The following is a 21,888-nucleotide window of genomic DNA, read 5'->3' as shown; positions in this document are numbered from 1 at the left end:
ATGAGATGGTTGGATGGAATCACTGACTCAATGGATGTGAGTCTGAGCAAACTCCAGGATACAGTGAAGGACTGGAAAGCCTGGCGTGCTATGGTCCATGGGGTCACAAAGAGTCAGATACGACTAGTGACTGAATAACAGCAAGATGGAGTCAGGCTTAGATGAGGGGTAAACGATTCTCTCTGTTCTTTTTATCTGAAGTGACCCATTCTAGTTGTGTCCACCTGGGACCATAAGTGAACTTTTAAAAGAAGAACCTTCTAATGTTTACACAGTGGCAGCAAAGTGAACCCGCTGACTGAAATAAAGAGTGACCTTCAAACAAGTGGTCAGGAAAGTTTTCAAGTTTTTCCTAATGGCAGGGTCTCTAGATTAGACTTGACTTATTAATAAAGAGTTTGGTGGCTGGTAAGTACTCTTCTAAATTATACAATAATCATAAAACACTAATAAAACCTTCTAGGTGGAAAATGGACCAAGGAAGTAACTAACCAGTCAGCTCAATTTTTCTAATCATCTAAGGAAGGGCTTCCCTGGTAGCTCAGTAGAAAAGAATCCGCCTGCCAATACAGGAGGCACAGGTTCAATCCCCGGGTGGGGAAGACCCCCTGGAAAAGAAAATGGCAACCCACTTCAGCATTCTTGCCTGGACAATCCGATGGGCAGGGGAGCCTATCAGAGTATGATCCATGGGGGTCACAAAAGAGCCAGACACAACTTATTGACTAAACAACAAAGAAATAAGTTTAATAAAACCAGTTACAATCTACTTCTCCTCAGGTTACAAAAAGTGAAAGTTGCTCAGTCTTGTCCAGCTCTTTGCAACCCCATGGACTATATAGTCCCTGGACTTTGCCAGGCCAGAATCCTGGAGTGGGTAGCCTTTCCCTTCTCCAGGGGATCTTCCTGACGCAGGTCTCAATCTTCCGCAACCCAGGGATCGAACCCAGGTCTCCTGCATTACAGGTGGATTCTTTACCAGCTGAGCCACAAGGGAAGCCCAAGAGTACTGGAGTGGGTAGCCTATCCCTTCTCCAGCAGATCTTCCTGACCCAGGAATCAAACAGGGGCAAATACTGGTCCTAATTTTTATTATTATAGGGTAATACACTCCTCAGATGTCATTGTAAGTCTAAAGTCCATACTGGAAGCTACCCTGTAAATCAGTCTGTCTGTGCCAGAGGATCCTGAAAAGGCAAGGGGCAGGCAATGACCAGACAACGTGAGAAGGAGCCAAGCAGCAGAACTACACGTCTTAAGTGTTAGAGGCAGCTAAGATCCCCCCTCCCTGAGGCTGCTTCCTTGGCTCGGTGTCACAGACTCCAGAGATCTCAGCTGTGTTAACCCTTGACCCCAGTTCCTTTCATTACCCTCTGGCTTGTCCAGATGTTATCTTAGACCATATTCTAAATCCAGCCTCACTTCCCAGTGATCACCCCACAGCATTTGCCATGCTCTTGATGAATAGCACCATCAGAGCTCAATGCCTCCTCCTGGGACTCTGGGACTCCTGGCCTGGACCAGGGCTGAGGCACTGAGCAGAAGGCCAGAAAAGCTCAAAGCTCCCCCATCAGAGCTACTGAATATTTTGTTACAGAGCTAAGGGGATGTTCTATATGTGATGTTCCTCCCAGGTACTGTATCTTGCATCATTATATCACTAGACAAATTGGCTTGCTTTAAAGCCCACTGCATATACTTTGTACTCATTGGAAAAGACTCTGATGCTGGGAAAGGTTGAAGGCAGAAGAAGAGGGCAACAGAGGATGAGATAGCTGGATGGCATCACTGATTCATTGGACATGAACTTGGGCAAATTCCAGGAGATGATGAGGGACAGAGAAGCCTGGCATGCTGTAGTCCATGGGGTCGCAAAGAGTAGGGCATGACTTGGCAATGGAACAACAACAAAAACACACTCTGTACTCATTCTTGTGGTTACTTTGCCTCAATATCTGTAACTGTTAAGGCTGGCCGAGTCCCAGTTCTGTCCACACCACACCACACTCTCCAAACCAGTGCCACTGATAAAGGAGAGATAAGAACCCCAGGTTTCTCCTCACTTTGAAACAATCAGGCAGACAAGTCACAAATAGCACAAAGAAGTGAATGGAAAAGGCTTCAACTTTCAGTGGTCATTGTATTTGCACTTCCTTTTCAACTTTCATGATGTATTAGCCATAGAATGGGCTCCAAAGAGAAACGGAAGAGGCAAGCACACAACCTTATCAAGCAAACCCAGCCAGCTCAATCCCTTCCCTTCAGTTATACTGCTTTAGACTCCAGTATAATTTTCCACCAATTTCTATTCTGCAGTTGGTAATGACGAGAGTAATAAATCTATTTCCCTTCCTTCAAGCTACGAAATTCAGTGAACTGAAGAATGAAAAATATCATTTCTAGAAAGAACACTGAAGAAAACTTCAGGGCCAGGTTCTGAGCTCTGGCCTCTCTTGACAACAAGACAAAAAACGAGGCTCCAGGACGCTGGGGAGAAAGGGAATAATTTCCACAGTCCTGAAGTGACCTTCCCCTCCCCCAGCCTCTGGCAGTGGCTCCCAATGACACTTCACAGGCCAGTACAGGGCTGCATCCAGCTGTCCACAGTCCTCCAGGGAGCCACTTCTTACAGCCATCAGGGAGACATCGCCATGGGAACAAGAAGGGGCGGGGAGATGACGCCACGGGAACAAAGAGGGGCGGGACTTGTAAGATGCACTCCTTACCTTCCTTGTCCCTCACAGGAAAAGACCGACCTTAAATCTGTAAAATGGATAGAAAGGATCTGCGACCTTCCCTTGTAACTCATCTGAGGTCATCAACAGTAAAGGGTTGGAAAACTGACTTTAGATCCTGCTGGGGGTTCAAGATCTCCAGCCTCCAACCCCTTGCCCATGACTCAGTCCACCCAGGGCTAAAGGACACTTCCCTCTCCGGCCAAAGCTTCTCGGCCAGTGGAGCCCTGCACCCACCACTGGGTTCCCACTGACACTGAATTCTAACCTTGGCTACCTGGGTATGCGCACTCAGCAACATCCGACCCTTTGCAACTTACGGACTGTAGCCCACCAGACTCCTCGATTCATGGAATTTTCCAGGCAAGAATACTGGAGTGGGTCGCCATTTCCTTCTCCAGGGCATCTTCTGGATCCAGGGGTCGAACAGAGTCTCCTGTCTCTCCTGCATTGGCAGAAGGATTCTTTACCACTAACCAGCTGAGAAGCCCAACATTGGCTGAAGTTCTCACCAGATGCCACACTGCCAGGACCGGAAACCCTACTGGCAAATACTCCAGAAAACAGCTCCTAGGTGGTATGAAGGGAGCAGATTTTGGGTTTGCAACTCCAAAAAACAAATGCTTATTAAAGTTAGATTACTGAACAGTGACAGCTAACGAATTGACTAGTTAAAGCCTTATGTCTGAGTCACCATTCTTTCACTGATCTGTTAACTTTATTAGCAACGTTTCAGTTCACTTCAGTTCAGTCCCTTAGTCGTGTCCGACTCTTTGCAACCCCATGGACTGCAGCACACCAGGCCTCCCTGTCCATCACAAACTCCCAGAGTTTACTCAAACTCATGTCCATTGAGTCAGTGATGCCATCCAACCATCTCATCCTCTGTCATCCCCTTCTCTTCTTGGCTTCAATCTTTCCCAGCATCAGGGGCTTTTCAAATGAGTCAGTTCTTCCCATCAGGTGGCCAAAGTATTGGAGTTTCAGCTTCAGCATCAGCCCTTCCAATGAATATTCAAGACTGATTTCCTTTAGGGTGGACTGGTCGGATCTCCTTGCAGTCCTAGGTACTCTCAAGAGTCTTCTCCAACACCACAGTTCAAAAGCATCAATTCTTTAACATTCAGGTTTCTTCACAGTCCAACTTTCACATCCATACATGACTACTGGAAAAACCATAACCTTGACTAGACAGACCTTTGTTGGCAAATGTATAACTGGGTTGAATTTCACCACTAAATTATAACTATACTGAGGAGTTAAACTAGGGATCTGATTAACACTCTGCTCTTGGATATTGTCTATCAGGGTTAACAGTAAAAAATTAAAAGTTATTTTGAAATATTTTAGGGAATTACAGAAAGAAATAGGACAGAAAAGAGTGGATTCCTGCATTTTCTTCTTATATAAAATATCAAAACACACACAGATTTTGATTCCCCATCTGCTTCATTCACTCTCCTTGCCATTTGGAGCAGCTAATACACATTTTACTCATTTCTCTTGTAGCTCCTGGGTAGAGTGTCTCGTGAAACAAGAAATTTTTCATTCTTGTCAGTGATATATCCCCTGATCCCAGAACAGTGCCTGGCACACTGTAGGTGTGCAATAAACAGGCCCTAGAATATTAACGCTCAAAATATCTGGACTATTTTTTAAAATTTTTACTGGAGTATAATTGCTTTACAATGTTGTATTAGTTTCTTCTGTATAGTAAAGTGAATTAGCTATCTGTATACATACATCCCTCTTTCTCATATTACAATTATTGGAGAGGATAAATCATAAGACAGCATATTAGAGGTATTATTTAAATTGGCCTGACATATAGCTATACTACATTGAAAATAAGGATACTCACAGATTAAACAAATTGGTTTTAGAAACGAATAAAAAATCACCGATCCCATTCTCTCCTTTTTAGAACATTCTGAATGTCATTATTTTTATTGAAGTATGGTGCTATATAACATTATGTAAGTCACAGGTGTACAATACAGTGATTCACAATTTTTAAAGGTTATATTTCATATTATAAAATATTAGCTATGTTCTCCTATGTTATACAATATATCCTTGTAGCTTATATTTTACCAAATAGTTGGTACCTCTTAATCCCCTATCCCTATACTGCCCCTCCTCGCTTCCCTCTCCCCACTGGTAACCAAAAATTTGTTCTATCTGTGAGTCTGCTTCTTTTTTGTTACTTTCACTAGTTTGTGGTATTTTTAGATTCCACATATAACTGATGTCATACAGTCTTTCTCTGATTTATTTCACTTGGCATAACGCCCTCCAAGTCCATTCATGTTGCTGCAAACAGCAAAATTTAATTATTTTTTATGACTGATTAACAGTCCATTGTGTGTATGTCTCTGTGTGTGTGTGTGTGTGTCTTGACAATTATAAGTAACGCTACACTGGGGTTTATGTATTTTTTCAAATTAGTGTGCTTTTTTTTTTTTTTTCAGATATATACCATGAGTAGAATTTCTGGGTCATGTAATAGTTCCATTTTCAGTTTTTTGAGAAACTTCCATAGTGTTTTATTTTTGTATGTGTCATTTTTTTAATAGATTCTTTTAGCTCTGCCTTTTTCTAAAAATTACTCTGAATTTCACTTAACAGATATAAAATAGTAAAGAAAAAAATCTATAATATCACTGAGTTGGAACTTTGAATTCTGGCAGACTAGAAAATAATTTTTAGAGAGGATATAAATACAGTAATAGTAAAGCTATATTTTTTTCTTTAAATCTAGTTAGCAGAATTTTCCTTTTCAAAAATTTATTCAAATATTCTGGCTGACTATCTACATCTCTTACAACATTTGCTTATATTTTTCTAATGCCATGAAAGTTGAGTCTGACCTAAATCCTCAACTATGAAAATGTGTATGTTTAAAATTAACAATTCATTCAAGTATCAACTAAACTCAAATTTCTGACAGTCCAACTGATCATATTCCTTATAACTAGGTCAACATTAAGTAAAACTGAAAAAAAAAAAAGAAATCTCAGAAAACATTCACTATTCTCAAAAAATTTCACCATACAGAGAATGCACAATTTATACATGAGGATTATTATCTCACTGAAAAATATACAGGAGAAATGTCAACTTCTCATACTTCAGCTGAAAACTATACTCATTCATCCATAGCATGATTCCCTTTTGGACTCCAAGATTATTCAATTATATGACTGTACTAACTGCCTCTTGAGAAACCTATATGTAGGTCAGGAAGCAACAGTTAGAACTGGACATGGACCAACAGACTGGTTCCAAATAGGGAAAGGAGTACAGCAAGGCTGTATATTATCACCCTGTTTATTTAACTTCTATGCAAAGTACATCATGAGAAACGCTGTGCTGGAAGAAGCACAAGCTGGAATCAAGATTGCTGGGAGAAATATCAATAACCTCAGATATACAGATGACACCACCCTTATGGCAGAAAGTGAAGAAGAACTAAAAAGCCTCTTGATGAAAGTGAAAGAAGAGAGTGAAAAAGTTGGCTTAAAGCTCAACATTCAGAAAAGGAAGATCATGGCGTCTGGTCCCATCACTTCACGGCAAATAGATGGGGAAACAGTGGAAACAGTATCAGACTTTATTTTTTAGGGCTCCAAAATCACTGCAGATAGTGATTGCAGCCATGAAATTAAAAGACACTTACTCCTTAGAAGGAAAGTTATGACCAACCTAGATAGCATATTCAAAAGCAGAGACATTACTTTGCCAACAAAGGTCCATCTAGTCAAGGCTATGGTTTTTCCAGTGGTCATGTATGGATGTGAGAATTGGACGGTGAAGAAAGCTGAGCGCCGAAGAATAGATGCTTTTGAACTGTGGCATTGGAGAGGACTCTTGAGAGTCTCTTGGACTGCAAGGAGATCCAACCAGTCCATCCTAAAGGAGATCAGTCCTGGGTGTTCATTGGTAGGACTGATGCTGAAGCTGAAACTCTAATACTTTGGCCACCTCATGCGAAGAGTTGACTCATTGGAAAAGACCCTGATGCTGGGAGGGATTGAGGGCAGGAGGAGAAGGGGACCACAGAGGATGAGATGGCTAGATGGCATCACCGACTTGATGGACATGAGTTTGGGTAAACTCTGGGAGTTGGTGATGGACAGGGAGTCCTGGCATGCTGCGATTCATGGGGTCGCAAAGAGTCGGACACGACTGAGCAACTGAACTGAACTGAACTGCCCTTGGTAGAAAATGCCCATAACTAAATAATTTCATTTATCAAACTTCATCCTTTGACTACCTGAAGGCCAGTTACCCTCTTCATCTGAAGTAGACTTGGCAAATAAAACAATCCAGGTATGATGATCATTTTAATTATGGATTCACTTCATTTGTATTTAAATGATAATAATGTATTCTACCAATGTGATTTGTACAATATCCATTGAATGCAAAGCAGTATATATACATTTTGGAGACTAGAAGGGATGTGTGTAAAATTAACACTTGCCTCAAACATTTCATGATTTAATCATATATAGAATAAATATGAGCTATACATAACATGGAGAAGGCAATGGCAACCCACTCCAGTACTCTTGCCTGGAAAATCCCATGGACGGAGGAGCCTGTTAGGTGGCAGTCCATGGGGTGACTAAGAGTTCGTCACTACTGAGCAACTTCACTTTCACTTTTCACTTTCATGCATTGGAGAAGGAAATGGCAACCCACTCCAGTATTCTTGCCTGGAGAATCCCAGGGATGGGGGAGCCTAGTGGGCTGCTGTCTGTGAGGTCGCACAGAGTTGCACACGGCTGAAGGGACGCAGCAGCAGCAGCAGCATACACAACATTATATATAACAGCTTTAAATCTGCTATGAAGTGCTAAGTAAACAAGCATAAAGAGATCCAGACTGACCCAAAAGGAATTAAATTAACCTGAAACTAGTCTTAGTGATGAAAAACATTACCAACGGGAGAACTAGAGTTGCCTGTCTTTTAAAGGGTCACTTGCATCTCCTCATTTCTGTAAGGGAAACTCCTAACTTCTGGATAATCTCTGGCTCCTGAGTGCTTGCCTGGCTCTGACCCATCCTGGGTTGACTGTGAGCTTCTGTTGTTGGCCTGCTCTTGAAGGTTTGCCTGAAATGAAGTACTATGCTTCCTGTCTTTTAGCCTCTGTGTACTTCTGGAGTCAACAAGTTGTGTGTCCAGCTCCCAGCATCTGCCTTGGTTTTCCCAGCCCTGATTAATCATACTGTTCCCACCATCTAGAAATCCCCAGGCCAGAGAAATCACCAACACAGTGGATTGGATCTACTCAGAATCCCTACTCATCAGGGTGTCCTCAGGCGTGAGTTAACAGGTGCCATGTGTTCAGCTGTGTCCAACGTTTTATAACCACATGGACTGTGGACTGCCAGGATCCTCTGTCCATGGAATTTCCCAGGCAAGAATACTGGAGTGGGTTGCCATGGCCTCCTCCAGGGGATCTTTCTGAATCGGGGATCAAACCCTTGTCTCTTGTGCCTCTCGCATTGGTAGGCAGATTCTTTACCGCTGTAAGGATACAATCCTTGAAAGGAGCTATGAGTTGCAAGCTATACAGGAATATACAGTGCCTGACACAAAACAAACACATAATATATGATGATTTCCAGAGCATTCTGGGACTTTCTTTGGGGGGAATGGGAACCAGAAAAAAACTTAACTTACACAAAATAGTCAAATCTCCCAACTCTTCTTGCAGTCGAAGCCAACTACAGGGGTTTTCGGGGGGAGGACCTAGCGGAACACTAACAAACACTTGTGAAGGGATAAATAAAATGTGAAATTGACGTCTATGTGGACAAGAATGTATCATTTTAGGGAGATGATCCAAGTGGTATTTTAGTAAAGGTATTTAGTAAATATTTAGTAAAATATTTAGTATTTTATTTAAGTTCTTACAGTAAAGGAATCCAAGAATTAATATAAATGGTTTCCGAGGAACAAGCCTAAATTATTAATATCACTGGGTCCCAAAAGGTGTCAGATATTACTCTGCCTCTCAATATTAATTCTCTACCTCTTAATTTTAGTACAGTAATTCCCCTACATAGGAACCAGTTCTGTTCCGAGAGTGCATTTGTTAAGTCCAATTTGTTGGTTAGTCTAACAAAAGTTAGCCTAGGGACCTCTCAGCTATATACTCTCAGCTATATAGTACTGTACTGTAATAGGTTTACAATACTTTTTCACACAAATAATATGTACATAAAAAACAAACACAAAAAAAGAAAATATTTTTAATCTGACTATACAGTATCTTGAAAAGCACAGTAGTACAGTACCACGTTGGCATAGACAGGCTGGAACACATGATCACACCTTTGAAAGTCTGTAACTTTCAAGATTCATATGTCGAGGACTTACTGTAAAAAACTCCCCACATCTCATTAGTACGCATGGCTGCCCAACTAGACACATTTCCCGGTCTCCCTTGCAGCTGATTCAGCCTTGTGATGAAGTTCTGGCCAAGGGCATGAGAGTGAAAATGAGGTGTGGAACTTGTCGCCCACCCTCAGTCCCTCTGAGGCTAGAACTTGCAAGGGATCCTAGTAGGCCAACTTCAACCATACAGACAAAAACAAAACCCTAGCGTGTTGGTTCTCCAACATCCTCTGCTCACTGGAAACACCGGAGAAACTATATTAAATACTGGTTCTTCGTCCTACAGACTGATGTAGACGGTCCTAGGGGATGCTGGAGCAGTCAGATAGGACAAGAGGTCTCTTAATGACCTGATGACGCTGCTCATTTCCCGGGACACTGTTGGGCAACAGTACTGAAAAATTAAATAACCACAGCGCCAAGAGAGGATACAAAAAAGGCATGTTGATTACATACCGCTTTCATAGTCACAAACACTCCTTCTATGTTGTTTAAACTACTGTTGTTTGGCCTCAGAGAAAGCAGCTGAACAAATATTCTTGTAAATATACATAATAAACACAAAAATTCTGGTCTTCTGGAAAAAGAATTATAAGTACAGGTTTAAAAAAAAAAGGACCGTTCTTTTCTAAAAAAAAAAAGAAGTGTGGTTTTAGCATAATCTAGGGAAATCATTGGTGAGCTACAGAAGAGTCATTAAAGAAAAGCTAAAAATGAACTTTAAACATTAAGATTACTCCACTTGACAAGACAAAGGCAAAAAAATAGATTAAAGTTTGCCAATTTGTTAATAATTTGCATAAATTAATATGAATTTTGAAGCAAAATGTGAAATCTAAAAAAAAAAAGTGACTTTAGGACAGAGTTAAATACTAATTTATATAACAGGCCGATTTTTGATAGGCTACAGGTTAGACTTCTTTAATAAAGAAATGGACTCATCTTTATTTGTTCCTCTGTCATCCTCAACATATGACTTCTAGTTCATGGTCCAAAATGGCTTTCCCATCATCTACTATCACAACCTCATACCAGCCAGGGAGAAGGGGAAGACTCTGCCAGGGATCTCATTATTAAGAGGGACAAGAAAAATTGAGAAAAAAGTATATCTAGAATATTCCAGAAAATGTGGAGAATGTAAAATCTATAAATAAAATATATTTCTATATATATTACAATTATATAAAGTCAAACATGGCATGGATATACACTGTAAAAAATGCAAGTCCCCTTTACTCTCCTAATTTCGCCTCTGGGAAAATAATGAGTTATTAAAATAATCTTTGAATGTGTGGTGTGGGACTAACATTTAGGTGAAATAATGTCTTTTCACAGCTCTTCCCCTAGTACTACTGACAGAAATAAAACTTTGGAATAGGAGATGTCATTTTTGGAATCTTACGTTTCTTTCTTTGGGGCAATAGTCTCAAATAAGAAAAAACTAGAATCCAAGGGAGCAAGAAACAAAGGCCAAGTTGAGACATTACAAGGCATCAAAGGAAAACAGTGTTTCTTGCACAACCGCTGAAAATGTGTCACCGTCTATAAAGCTTCTCCTCCTGGCAAGAAGACAACTTAAATAGATAATTAAAATCACAAAAGTGGCAAAGCAAAGTCAAATAGAGATATCAACCCTTATTTGACTTTCTCAGAGAAATGAAGCTTTGAAGTGAATTAAAATGCTTACGCATTCATATTCTACATTGCTAGATTTTTGCTATAAACCCAGAAAATAGTCCAGCTGGGGTCATTTCTTAAGTATTATACCATTTAACCTTTTCAAATGAAGGGCCTGTCTTTTCATGGAAAATATATATTTAGAACATAATGTCCTTGGCTTAGATATTCTCCAATGAAATAGGCCTTTTTTTGCACATTATACTTAGCTATATGGCAAAGCTAGAGTTAAAAAAAAAATTATTCAAGGATTCAAAGTCTGAAATCATCCACAGTAACTAAAAGTGTTTAAGTATCAGAACCTCAACTAAAGGTATCAATTGTCTTAAAAATTGCAATCAGTGAATTCATGGATCAAATGCAGTAGTTCATGAGAATGGGGAAATTTAGAAAACAAAGTTTTTATTAGATGTGTCGAGATTTGAATGATTATACTCAAAACTACTGGTAAAGTGACCCAACCACACTTTCAAGAAAAGAAACATTTACTAAGTTGAGAATAATAAAAATGCATCTATTATGAAAAATAAATATTATAAATAAGATTTTAAATACTTAATAAAAAACAAAAACAATTATCTTTAGGTCAAATCAGTTATACCTAAAACTCAAGCATAACAATTTAATTTGGTATTAAATTATATATTCAAATATAATGCCAGGTATAGAGTAAAAAGGGCTTCCCAGGAGGCACTAGTGGTAAAGAATCCACCTACCAACAGGAGACTTCAGTTCAGTCCCTGGGTGGGGAAGATCCCCTAGAGTAGGAAATGGCAACCCACTCCAGTATTCTTGCCTGGAGAATCTCAGAGACAGAGAAGCCTGGCAGGCTATAGTCCATGGGGTTGCAAAGAGTTGGACATGACTGAAGAGACTTAGCATGCCACAAATGCAGAGTAAAAAAAAAAACACTCAAAAGACAAGTACTGGGGAAAAAATGTAATCTGACAAAAATGTTGTCAAGTAAACCACTGTTTCTTTTTTAAAAGTGTGGGCAATGACTGCAATGTGCATTAAATGTAATGCATAAACTGTACATCATTTATACCATGATTTTTAAAAATGATTATGTCATTATTTCCAAGATTTGAACCTAGTCATAATAGATATAATAATAAATTAAGGCAAGCTACTTCCCTCTTCTGACTTCTAAATTTATATGTTGCATTTTAAAAAGTCACATTTCACCTACGGAAGTTGATTCATATTTTAGGCCAGCCCTGTGAGACAGTATCGACTATGTTTTCCAGATATGCAAGGAGGCATAAAGAGGCTATGTAAGTTGCCAACATCACACTATTTGTACATTTCAGTACCGAGACTTTAACCAAGGTTATTGGGCCTCTAAACCCACGGTCTGTACCATGCACTTCACCCCACTGACCCCATGCGGGAGGCAGAGCTGCTCGCAAGTGGTCACAGAGAGATTCAAAGGGTGTGTTCCAGCAGTTCCAGAATTTTAAAACATGCAAAAGTTTTTAAAAAGTTTAGACTCTATCATGACGTTTTGCTGTGGGTCTGTTCCATGGCAGGATGGCTCGGAAAATTTTGTCAAGTGCTTTCCTTGCCTCCAGCTCCATGGTGGCTCTTGATTTACCAAGCGATGCATGTGACTTCCACAATGCTCTGCTGAAGCTGCTTTAGTTCCCTTTTTTATCTATCATCTCCATCTCCTCAGCTATATGCATCTCCCTCAAACATCCCTCAGTTCAGTTCAGTTCAGTCGCTCAGTCGTGTCCGACTCTGCGACCCCATGAATCACAGCATGCCAGGCCTCCCTGTCCATCACCAACTCCTGGAATTCACTCAAACTCACATCCATCGAGTTAGTGATTCCATCCAGCCATCTCATCCTCTGTTGTCCCCTTCTCCTCCTGCCCCCAATCCCTCCCAGCATCAGTTGACTTTTCCAATGAGTCAACTCTTCGCATGAGGTGGCCAAAGTACTGGAGTTTCAGCTTTAGCATCATTCCTTCCGAAGAACACCCAGGATTGATCTCCTTTAGAATGGACTGGTTGGATCTCCTTGCAGTCCAAGGGACTCTCTAGAGTCTTCTCCAAAACCACAGCTCAAAAGCACCAATTCTTCGGCACTCAGCTTTCTTCACAGTCCAACTCTCACATCCATACATAACCACTGGGAAAACCATAGCCTTGACTAGATGGACATTTGTTGGCAAAGAAATGTCTCTGCTTTTCAATATGCTATGTAGTTCGGTCATAACTTTCCTTCTAAGGAGTAAGAGTCTTTTAATTTCATGGCTGCAATCACCACCTGCAGTGATCTTCGAGCCCCAAAAAATAAAGTCTGACACTGTTTCCACTGTGTCCCCATCTATTTCCCATGAAGTGATAGGACCAGATGCCATGATCTTCGTTTTCTGAATGTTGAGCTTTAAGCCAACTTTTTCACTCTCCTCTTTCACTTTAATCAAGAGGCTTTTTATTTCCTCTTCACTTTCTGCCATAAGGGTGGCATTATCTGCATATCTGAGGTTATTGATATTTCTCGTGGCAAATATCCCTAGACATCCCTTAATGTTTATAACCTGTTTCTCTCCTTGCATTTACTACCAGCCTCCTTGAATAGCTTCTCCATCCATCTTCATCTCCTCGGCTTCCACTCAGATCACGTCTTCCAGCTTCTTCTTAGGCTCATGCATGTTCCTGAAGCCAAAACTTCAGTGACGTTCTAATTGCCAAATCCAGTTGCCTCTTCAGTCTTCACACAACCTACTTCTGTAAAGCTCTGAGAGTTGAAAGGAACCTTTCTTGTGGAAGCTAGATCTTTCCTTGGCTTTCAAGAGATCACTTAACCCCAGTTCTTTGTTTCAACGCTTGACAACTCAGTCCAAGTCACCAGTGCACTCTACATCCTACATCCTATTCTTGGTTAGGATGTTTTCTTCCTTGAATTGCTTCCCCTTTGTCATCTCATCTACCTGATGGCTTCAACATACATGATTAGTTACTTTCTCCATCTCTTCCACATTCTAACCTTCAAAAATCATAGCAGACTTTGAATTCAGTAAGTTGAAAACCAAATTCACTTTTCTCCTCCTCCCCATGCTGTTCTGCCTCCTTGCACTTCGAGTTAATGACCCTCCGCATCCTATCTTCAAAGTAGAAACCATTCTAATATTCTCTATTCTACTTCAGCTTCCACTTCTGAGTGAGCATAAATGCTAATGGTTCTACCCAAGAAATGTGTCATGGTTGTTGGGTGTTTTGATGTTTTGTGGTTTTATTTTTTTTTTTTCAGAGTTTTGTTTGGGCTTAGTTTTTTTATCTTCATCATTGTTTCTACTTTAGATCAGACATTCCACAGTTCTTACCTGGACCAGTGAAATGTTTGAAACCCCTAACAGGTAACCAGATTTCAATCTTCGTTTCTCAACTCAGTTGATAGAATTCTCTTGCTAAGAAACAAAACTAATCTCAATAAAGCCTACTCATATCAATGTTATCAAATTATAATACAGCATAATCATGCAGATGAAGCCTTAAGACTAAAGACACATCCCTCTCCACGTCCCCCTAGACAGCAAGTCAGTTCTGGTCACGATTAACACTCCAAATATCAGAACTATACAAGAGCCCCATTTAATTCATGGTATGTTTCTTACTGTAATTACTGTAAATAGTCAGGACAGCTTAAGAGCTACTTCCTGATGTCATCCTCGAGAACACACCTTCAGGCTAACGACTCGAAAAAAAGAACTCAGTCAAGCCAGCTCGGGAGTAGGGTCCAATCAGGATGATCAACAGGAACTGTCTTAAGGTTTAGGATGAAAATAGGGCAGGGTCTGCAGACCTGGAGAGCAAGATCACTTTGGCAGGAGCAGAAATCTGTGTTACACAAACTAGACTACATTTATGTTTTGTGTCGTTTCCGGGATTACTGGTCTGTGCACTCCCTCAGTAAACAGTAACAACTTTTGAAAGTTTATAAACTGTCCCAGATTAAGAGGAGCAAGAAAACACCTTCTCTGCATTCTTGTGTGAATGGACAAAGAAGAGTGTAGGCTGAAGGCCAGTGTGTTAGTCGCTCAGTCATGTCCGACTCTACGACCCCATGGACGATAGCCTGCCAGGCTCCTCTGTCCATGGGATTCTCCAGGCAAAAATACTGGAGTGGGTTGCCATTTCCTTCTCTGGGAGATCCTCCCTACCCAGGCTCGACCAGATTGCAGGCAGATTCTTTACCATCAGAGCCACTAGGGGAGCCAGAAGGCCAGGGAGGTGGCAGAAATAAAGAACAAGAGGAAGGAGTCCCAAGGCCAAATTCAAAGACATAGATTCAGGGAATCTTGGCCTGGCAACTTCTTCCCATAAGTGACCCTTCCCAGTGCCAACCTTGGAGGCCCTGGACTTATTATTAATAAGCGGGCAAGCCCCACACAACTGACTTCTCATTGTCTTTGACTGAACTCATAATTCTTAAGAATGGAATCCTTCTCAAACTGCTCTGAATGTATCTCATCTCTTCCCAGTACTCAAAAAGCATACAGGACTATTTATCCCCATTAATTAAGAATCTTTCAGCACTGGAGCATGCCAAGCCATGCCAGCACCACCCACCGCCTGCCATACCACGGTCATCCTCAACGTGTTTTACTATTTTAGGATGGACAAATTTCTTCCAAGTCTGGTACGTTCCTCCTCATCCTTCAGGAGCCGGCTCTACTATCACCTCTTACCCACCCTTCCCCTGACCCCAGGCTGAGGGAGTCCCTTGTGCCTACCTGCCACTTGGCTTATTACTCTATCACTTCAGCTCCCAGATGGCACTGTGATTATTTGAATACTGAGGGTTCAGCCAGCAATATATAATGTTGAGGGGCACACAGGTCCACGCAAAACATAAGCCTATGCATTATTATGTATTGAATCAATTTATCTTTACCTCAAAATGCTGCATCATGACTGAAACCCATTCAAACCATTTTGTTTGCTTTTGCTTCATCTGTCTATTTGTTTTCTTGAGTACCTGCTGTTTACAAAGCACCATGATGAGCTCAAGTAGAGCACACAGAGGAAGTAAAGGTGCCATCTCTACTCTCAGAGTTTACCACCCAGATGCAGTGTTTTTCTAACTGCTTTAGCAAAAACACAAATCAGAGGACAGTGGGGCTACATGAGGAGGTCCCAGGGTGAAGAGCCTGAAGCCACACAATTCAACTCCCTGGATCCTCTTCAAGGGCTCCTGAAGCAAAACCCCAGAAGCCTGGAGCTCTCAGGAGCACCATGTGAAAGAGCTAAGGGCTTTCCAGGTGGTGCAGTGGTAAAGAATCCACCTGCCAATGCAAGAGATGCAGGTTCGATCCTGGTTTGGAAAGATCCCCTGGAGTAGGAAATGGCAACCCACTCCTGTATTCTTGCCTGAAAAATTCCATGGACAGAGGAGCCTGGCAGGCTACAGTCTATGGGGTTGCAAAGAGTAGGACACAACTGAGCACAAGAGATTCACATATAATAAGCCAAATCAGGTAAGAAATACACAGTTGCTCAGTATAAACTGTAAAGCACCATACTAACTCTGACTGTTGTTACATAGACTGCAATATGTCACTGTCTTAACGTCAAGATTACCATGGGAAGGACCAAACTGATCAAAGGGAAACACAGAGAAAGAGAAGGCAGAGACTCAGACACAGAAAAAGGGCAGAGGAGAATATAATAGACACGCAAATCAGACACTCACCTTGACCAATATCTGTGGCTCTGTATAGCAATGAGACACAGGACTCAGATTCTGGGGTATCTGAGGGCAAAGCCTGGACAGGTAACAAATTTCAGAATCTTTTGTTTATGAAAAGATACACAGCTGAACTCAAAGTCTGTGTCTTAATGTTCCAACAATGGGGAATAACTGTGCTTTCTGATTAGCCAGGTACAACCCCAGTGTACATCTGCTTCCCTGTGTAATTATTAATAGCAGGCCCCTGCATCCTCGGAAGTGTCCCAGTTTAAACGAAAATTATATGATCACCCTGCCTCAACGCCACCTGCCACAGTGAAATGTGTTGACACAATTTTCCAGGCCCAGTGCAAATGTGAGGCCTTTTATTCAAAAGGAAAGGGAAAAAAAGTGCTATTAAGGATACTGAAGGGCTTCCCCGGTGGCTCAGTGGTAAAGAATCCACCTGCTAATGAAGGAGACTGGGGTTCATGCCTGGCCCCGGAAGATCCCACATGCCGTGGAGCAACTAAGCTCCTGGGCCACAACTACGGAGCCTGTGCTCAACAGCCCAAAAGTTGCAACTACTGAAGCCTCCGTGCCCTAGAGCCCATGCTCTGCAACAAGAGAAGCCACCGCAGTGAGAAGCCCTCACACCACAACTAGAAAGTAGACTCCACTCTCTGAAACTACAGAAAAGGCCAAGCAGCAAGGAACACCCATAAATAAATAAAGAAAACGTTTTTTAGAAGACTGAAGCTGTATTTTTTCTTTCGTGTATCTGTTCTGCTCACATCCCATCATCCCACTGGACTTCATGTGCAAAGCACAACTTTCAAGACAAAATTAGTAAGAATTTCAATCACTAATGGCACAGAATCAAACTAAGCTTGAGGTCCTTCAGACTTGGCAGCCCTGTGCGACCATATAAGACAAACCCTTGAAACTGACCCTGGTCTGTCCTTTCTCCAGGAAACTAGTTACAACCTACTATTGTCCAGACTCTGGACATCAAACACTGGATATAAGATCTATAAAAGCATTTTCTTTTAGAAAAGAAATGTTTTAGAGTATTCCTAATGAAGCCTAGAATTTCACTTCCCAAGCAAAACAAGAACAGAAGTTCAAACAAATTGTCACTCTCTACCATTTTACCTAAGACCTAAAAATAATCAATTCCAATAATATAATCTATCCAAGGGCCCAAATGAAAATTTAGACTACAATGGATTTAAATAACAGTGCTACAATGTCCTTAATACCTTTATACCTGATTTAAATAGTTTCAATTTTAAATCCAAACACTACATTTTTAACTTAAAGCTTCTTGTTACATAATACATATGTGCCTGAGTGAAACTTAACTTCCACTATCTATACAGACCAAATGGAAGAAAAAATCAGGAATTTAAGGATGATTGAGGAACTGTCCTTAAAAATGGGGCAGGAGCTTTAGAAGATAAATTCACGAATTCATCCGTTCACTTGTGCAGTAAACATTTATTGAGTACTTACGATGTCACAAGTGCTGCACGAAAGTCTAGGGAAACAGAAGTGAGTAAAATGTGGCCCTGTCTCCAAGAAGCTTGCATTCTAGAAGAATGAGACAAAGCTAGTCAGATACCTGCCCAAGCCTGCTCTGGCTCCAAGGAAGAAGTGACTACAGAGAAGAGTGGGTACTGAACAGTGAGCACTCTAGCCCGGGGAAGATGGAGGGATGGAGTCATGAAAGTTTTACTGAAGGGGATGAACAGTCTTGAAAGCCTAGTAGGAAGCCAGCAGGTTGCTAAGGGTTAGGGAGGAGCAGAAGAAGAGGACTGAAGCAACCCATGGGAAGAGGGCGCCACTCAAATGACAGCAGCAAGCTTCAAGGTCAGAGCCTTGTTCAGTTAAGAAGTGTGTGCCTAGGTGGCTACTGGAGAGAAGGTGCGTATAGATCATACAGACTGATAAAACCAGAGGATGAAAAAGGCAATGTTCATGGACTATCTGGGGGTGGGAAGAAGTGATGGGGGGAAGGTGGGGGAGGGGTGAGGTGCTCTCTCCTTAAAAGGCCAAAGGTGGGAAATAAGAAGAGAAACCGTCTTATTAAAAAAAAGTTTCCCCTCAGGCCATATGATCACTTAATCCAGAGAAATAACACAATTTGCTCGCTCCTCCAACCAGTCCATTCTGAAGGAGATCAGCCCTGGCATTTCTTTGGAAGGAATGATGCTAAAGCTGAAACTCCAGTACTTTGGCCACCTCATGTGAAGAGTTGACTCATTGGAAAAGACTCTGATGTTGGGAGGGATTGGGGGCAGGAGGAGAAGGGGACGACAGAGGATGAGATGGCTGGATGCCATCACTGACTCGATGGATGTTGAGTGAGTGAACTCTGGGAGTCGGTGATGGACAGGGAGGCCTGGCGTGCCACAATTCATGGGGTTGCAAAGAGTCGGACACAACTAAGCGACTGAACTGAAGTGAACTGAAGTAAAAATATGTTCTTAGGAAAACTAAAAATACGTTTTTCATCGCTGTAACAAAGATCAGAATTAAGAATTACCCTCACTCAGGCTGATGGGCTGAAGTATTGATAGAAATCAAAACAATGACTAATCTAACAAAGATTTAAACTTGAATTGGGAATTCATTATCAAATTTTTGAAACAAATTTACCACTGCACTTATTTAATACTACATCTATTTAAAGAAAAAGAAAAAAAAACTTCTTTTGTTTGTCTGTATTTCTGACCATTCCCTAAGGATGGATTCCTAGAACAGGAATTACCAGGCCAAAGAGTTTGAATATTTTTAAAGCTCTTGGTGTGTATCAGGATAAAATTAAAACTAGATTGGCTAATCAACTGAAAGTAACCACATAAAACAGATGACAAGTAAATGCTGCTACAAATAATGCCCCCCCAAAGAAAATCTAATGATCTATTACAGGTAGATGTTAAACTTTCAATGTTTATAAAACCAAAAGGAAGTCAGAGTCAGCTTTTGTTTAGGCAGACTTTGGGCCAATTAATGTTGGTGTGTGTGTGACCATGTACATGAAAACAGCAAATAAAGAAAAGGATAAGTGGAAGAGTTCATAATTTATAAATGAGAGAATGAATCATAAAATGATCTACTAACAGTAAAATGCAACCTATTTTATACCTCCCATAATTTCTTACCTAACTCTACATAGAATTATATTATCATTTTAAGTAATCAGATGTTAAGATTAGAGGAAAAACTGATACTTTAAATAAAAATCAACACATTGGCTTTTAAGGTAGGTTAGGTTAGCTATTTTTGCAAACTAGGAGTGTTTTGCTCAATACTATTCCCCTATACCTCCAGAAAGAAGTTCCTAAAGCAACTTGAAAAGTTACACAGATTCTTCGAAAGTCAAAGAACTTGTTCGCCAACAAAGTTTCATGAAAGTCAAATCTGAAGCTATGAAAAATCAAATTTGCTTTAAAAACATTCTTTTTTTGACATTGACACATGGAAGTGTACAACAATCCTGCTTATCACCAATTACCAGTATATTTGCAAATACCCACACTTTTCCAAAGAATGTGGCCCCTGGGGGCTCAAGTATATCGATTTTAATTTGAGAAGTGAACCAGAAGCCAGTCAGTACGTCTCACCCCAAGAACTGAATTTGCACTATCAACGATTATCAGCAGATGGTATACCTTTCTCAGAACACTGCGCAGGACATTTGGCCTTTGCAGACCAAGGGGGAATGGAATAGGGTGGTGGAAAGAGAAGTTTAGAAGATTTGAGGGAGATTTTCGCAAAGGCTAAAGGTCCTCTGTGTCTGAATGATGCTCTCCTGCGCGTCTCGGTGGAGAGGAGCCAACCCTCAAACTCTGTGTCTCTGCAGCAGCGAACAGAAAAATATTCAGCTTCTGAGTGATGTCTAAAAAGTTTCTTTAACTGAGTTTTGCCCCTCCTGGCTCTAAAATGAATGAAACATTTTTAGAGCACACTTCCAATGAGTCAAGCTGAAACTCCGAAACAAAGTTCCTGCCAGTTTCAAGAAATCCTGAAGTCGCTGGATGGGAGATTTATTACACCGCTTCTCTGGGCTCAGTGAGAACAGAGGACCCAAGAGCTGAACCCACGGGGGTGGGGATTTAAACCCCGGATTGGGGGGTGGAGGGAGGAGATAGGAGGACTAGGATGGCGGTGAGCAGCTCCTCTGGCTTTAATATCCCACAGCTGCTGGAGATCATAACCCCTCTGCTCTCTGGGCGCCCTCCCGCTCCGCGCCCCCCTCCCCACCACCAAAGATAACTAAAGAGACTTCACTGCCGTGTAACCTGAATAATGAACTCAAGTTCCATAAGAATCAAGGATTGAAAACAAGCAAAAACTAAATGTACATGAACGTAGCAGCTAGACTTAAAACACCTAGCCAAGAGTCTTCAAACAAAATCCAAAATCCCCCCAGAGAGGAAGAGAAGGGGGGAAAAAAATCACGACGCACTCGAGCAGTCCAGGCTCTGGGTAGAGGTGAGAGAGGAGAGATGGGGCAGCAGAGATTTCCCAAACAAGAACCTTCTCCCACGCGAGCTAACTTTTGGCCCTGGCGCGTCTGGAGGCATGCAGCATGCCCCCGCCGGGAGCCCCAGCGTGGGCGCGCACACTGGGACGCCCGCGACGCCCGGACGGGTACCCAGGTGCCCACAGACAATGCCGCCCGCGCGCGCCGCTCACCGACACCAGGAACTCCAGCGTGCCCACGTAGTCGCGCTCGGTCTTCTGCAGCTCGCTCAGCACGCACACGCGCAGCCGGAGCTGCTTCTCCAGGTCCCGGGCGCTCTCGGCGCGCCCGTCCCCGCGACCCTCGTCGCTCATGGTGGGCGCCCGGCCGCGCGCCCGCCGCTGCCCCGGATCCCGTGCGCCCGCCGGAGAAAGTGGCCGCCTCCGCCGGGTCCGCTGTGGGACTGGCGACTTTACGTGCCGCGGAGAGGCGGGGGGCGCGGGGAGAAGGAGGGGGCGCCGGGTGCGGGAGGCCGGGGGAGCTAGACAGAGGCCGCTCCCGGGGGACCCGGGGACCTGCGCGCCGCGCCCCGCGCGGCTCTGGCCTCACACGGCCCGGGCTGGAGGGGAGGCGGCTCCGGCAGCCCTGGCGGTGACTTGGACATTAATCAAATGCTTTGTATCCATGTGACTCCGACCCTTTACCCTTCGCCAAATCTCAGGAAAAAGGAAGCACAACCCGGGGGAAGTGTGTTGCGTGCCAGCTAACTAAACACACACACGCGCTCTCACACACACGCACACGCACAGTCAGCACTGGAGATGGAACTCATTGGAGATTCCCAAACCCAGGAGGACGGACTCCAAGACACAGCTCGAGGGTTTGCTCCCCTGACTCGCGCCTATTGTTTAGCGTT

The 21,888-nt window shown here is 42.3% G+C and overlaps 1 protein-coding gene across 1 annotated transcript in view; it reads right to left on the bottom strand.

Annotated features, from left to right (window-relative positions):
• PREX2 (phosphatidylinositol-3,4,5-trisphosphate dependent Rac exchange factor 2) overlaps positions 1-21,346 on the bottom strand; it is a 294,556-nt gene extending 273,210 nt beyond the window's left edge. Inside the window, exon 1 of the mRNA XM_068983504.1 lies at positions 21,206-21,346. Coding sequence (XP_068839605.1) covers positions 21,206-21,346 — 141 coding nt within the window. The remainder of the gene's footprint in view (positions 1-21,205) is intronic.
• Between the last annotated feature and the right edge of the window lie 542 nt (positions 21,347-21,888).

This window comes from Capricornis sumatraensis, chromosome 11, assembly GCF_032405125.1.
Source record: "Capricornis sumatraensis isolate serow.1 chromosome 11, serow.2, whole genome shotgun sequence".
NCBI classification, from domain to species: Eukaryota; Metazoa; Chordata; class Mammalia; order Artiodactyla; family Bovidae; genus Capricornis; species Capricornis sumatraensis.
The sequence above is the reverse complement of the archived record's forward strand: the minus strand, read 5'-3'. Positions and strand labels throughout refer to the sequence as shown.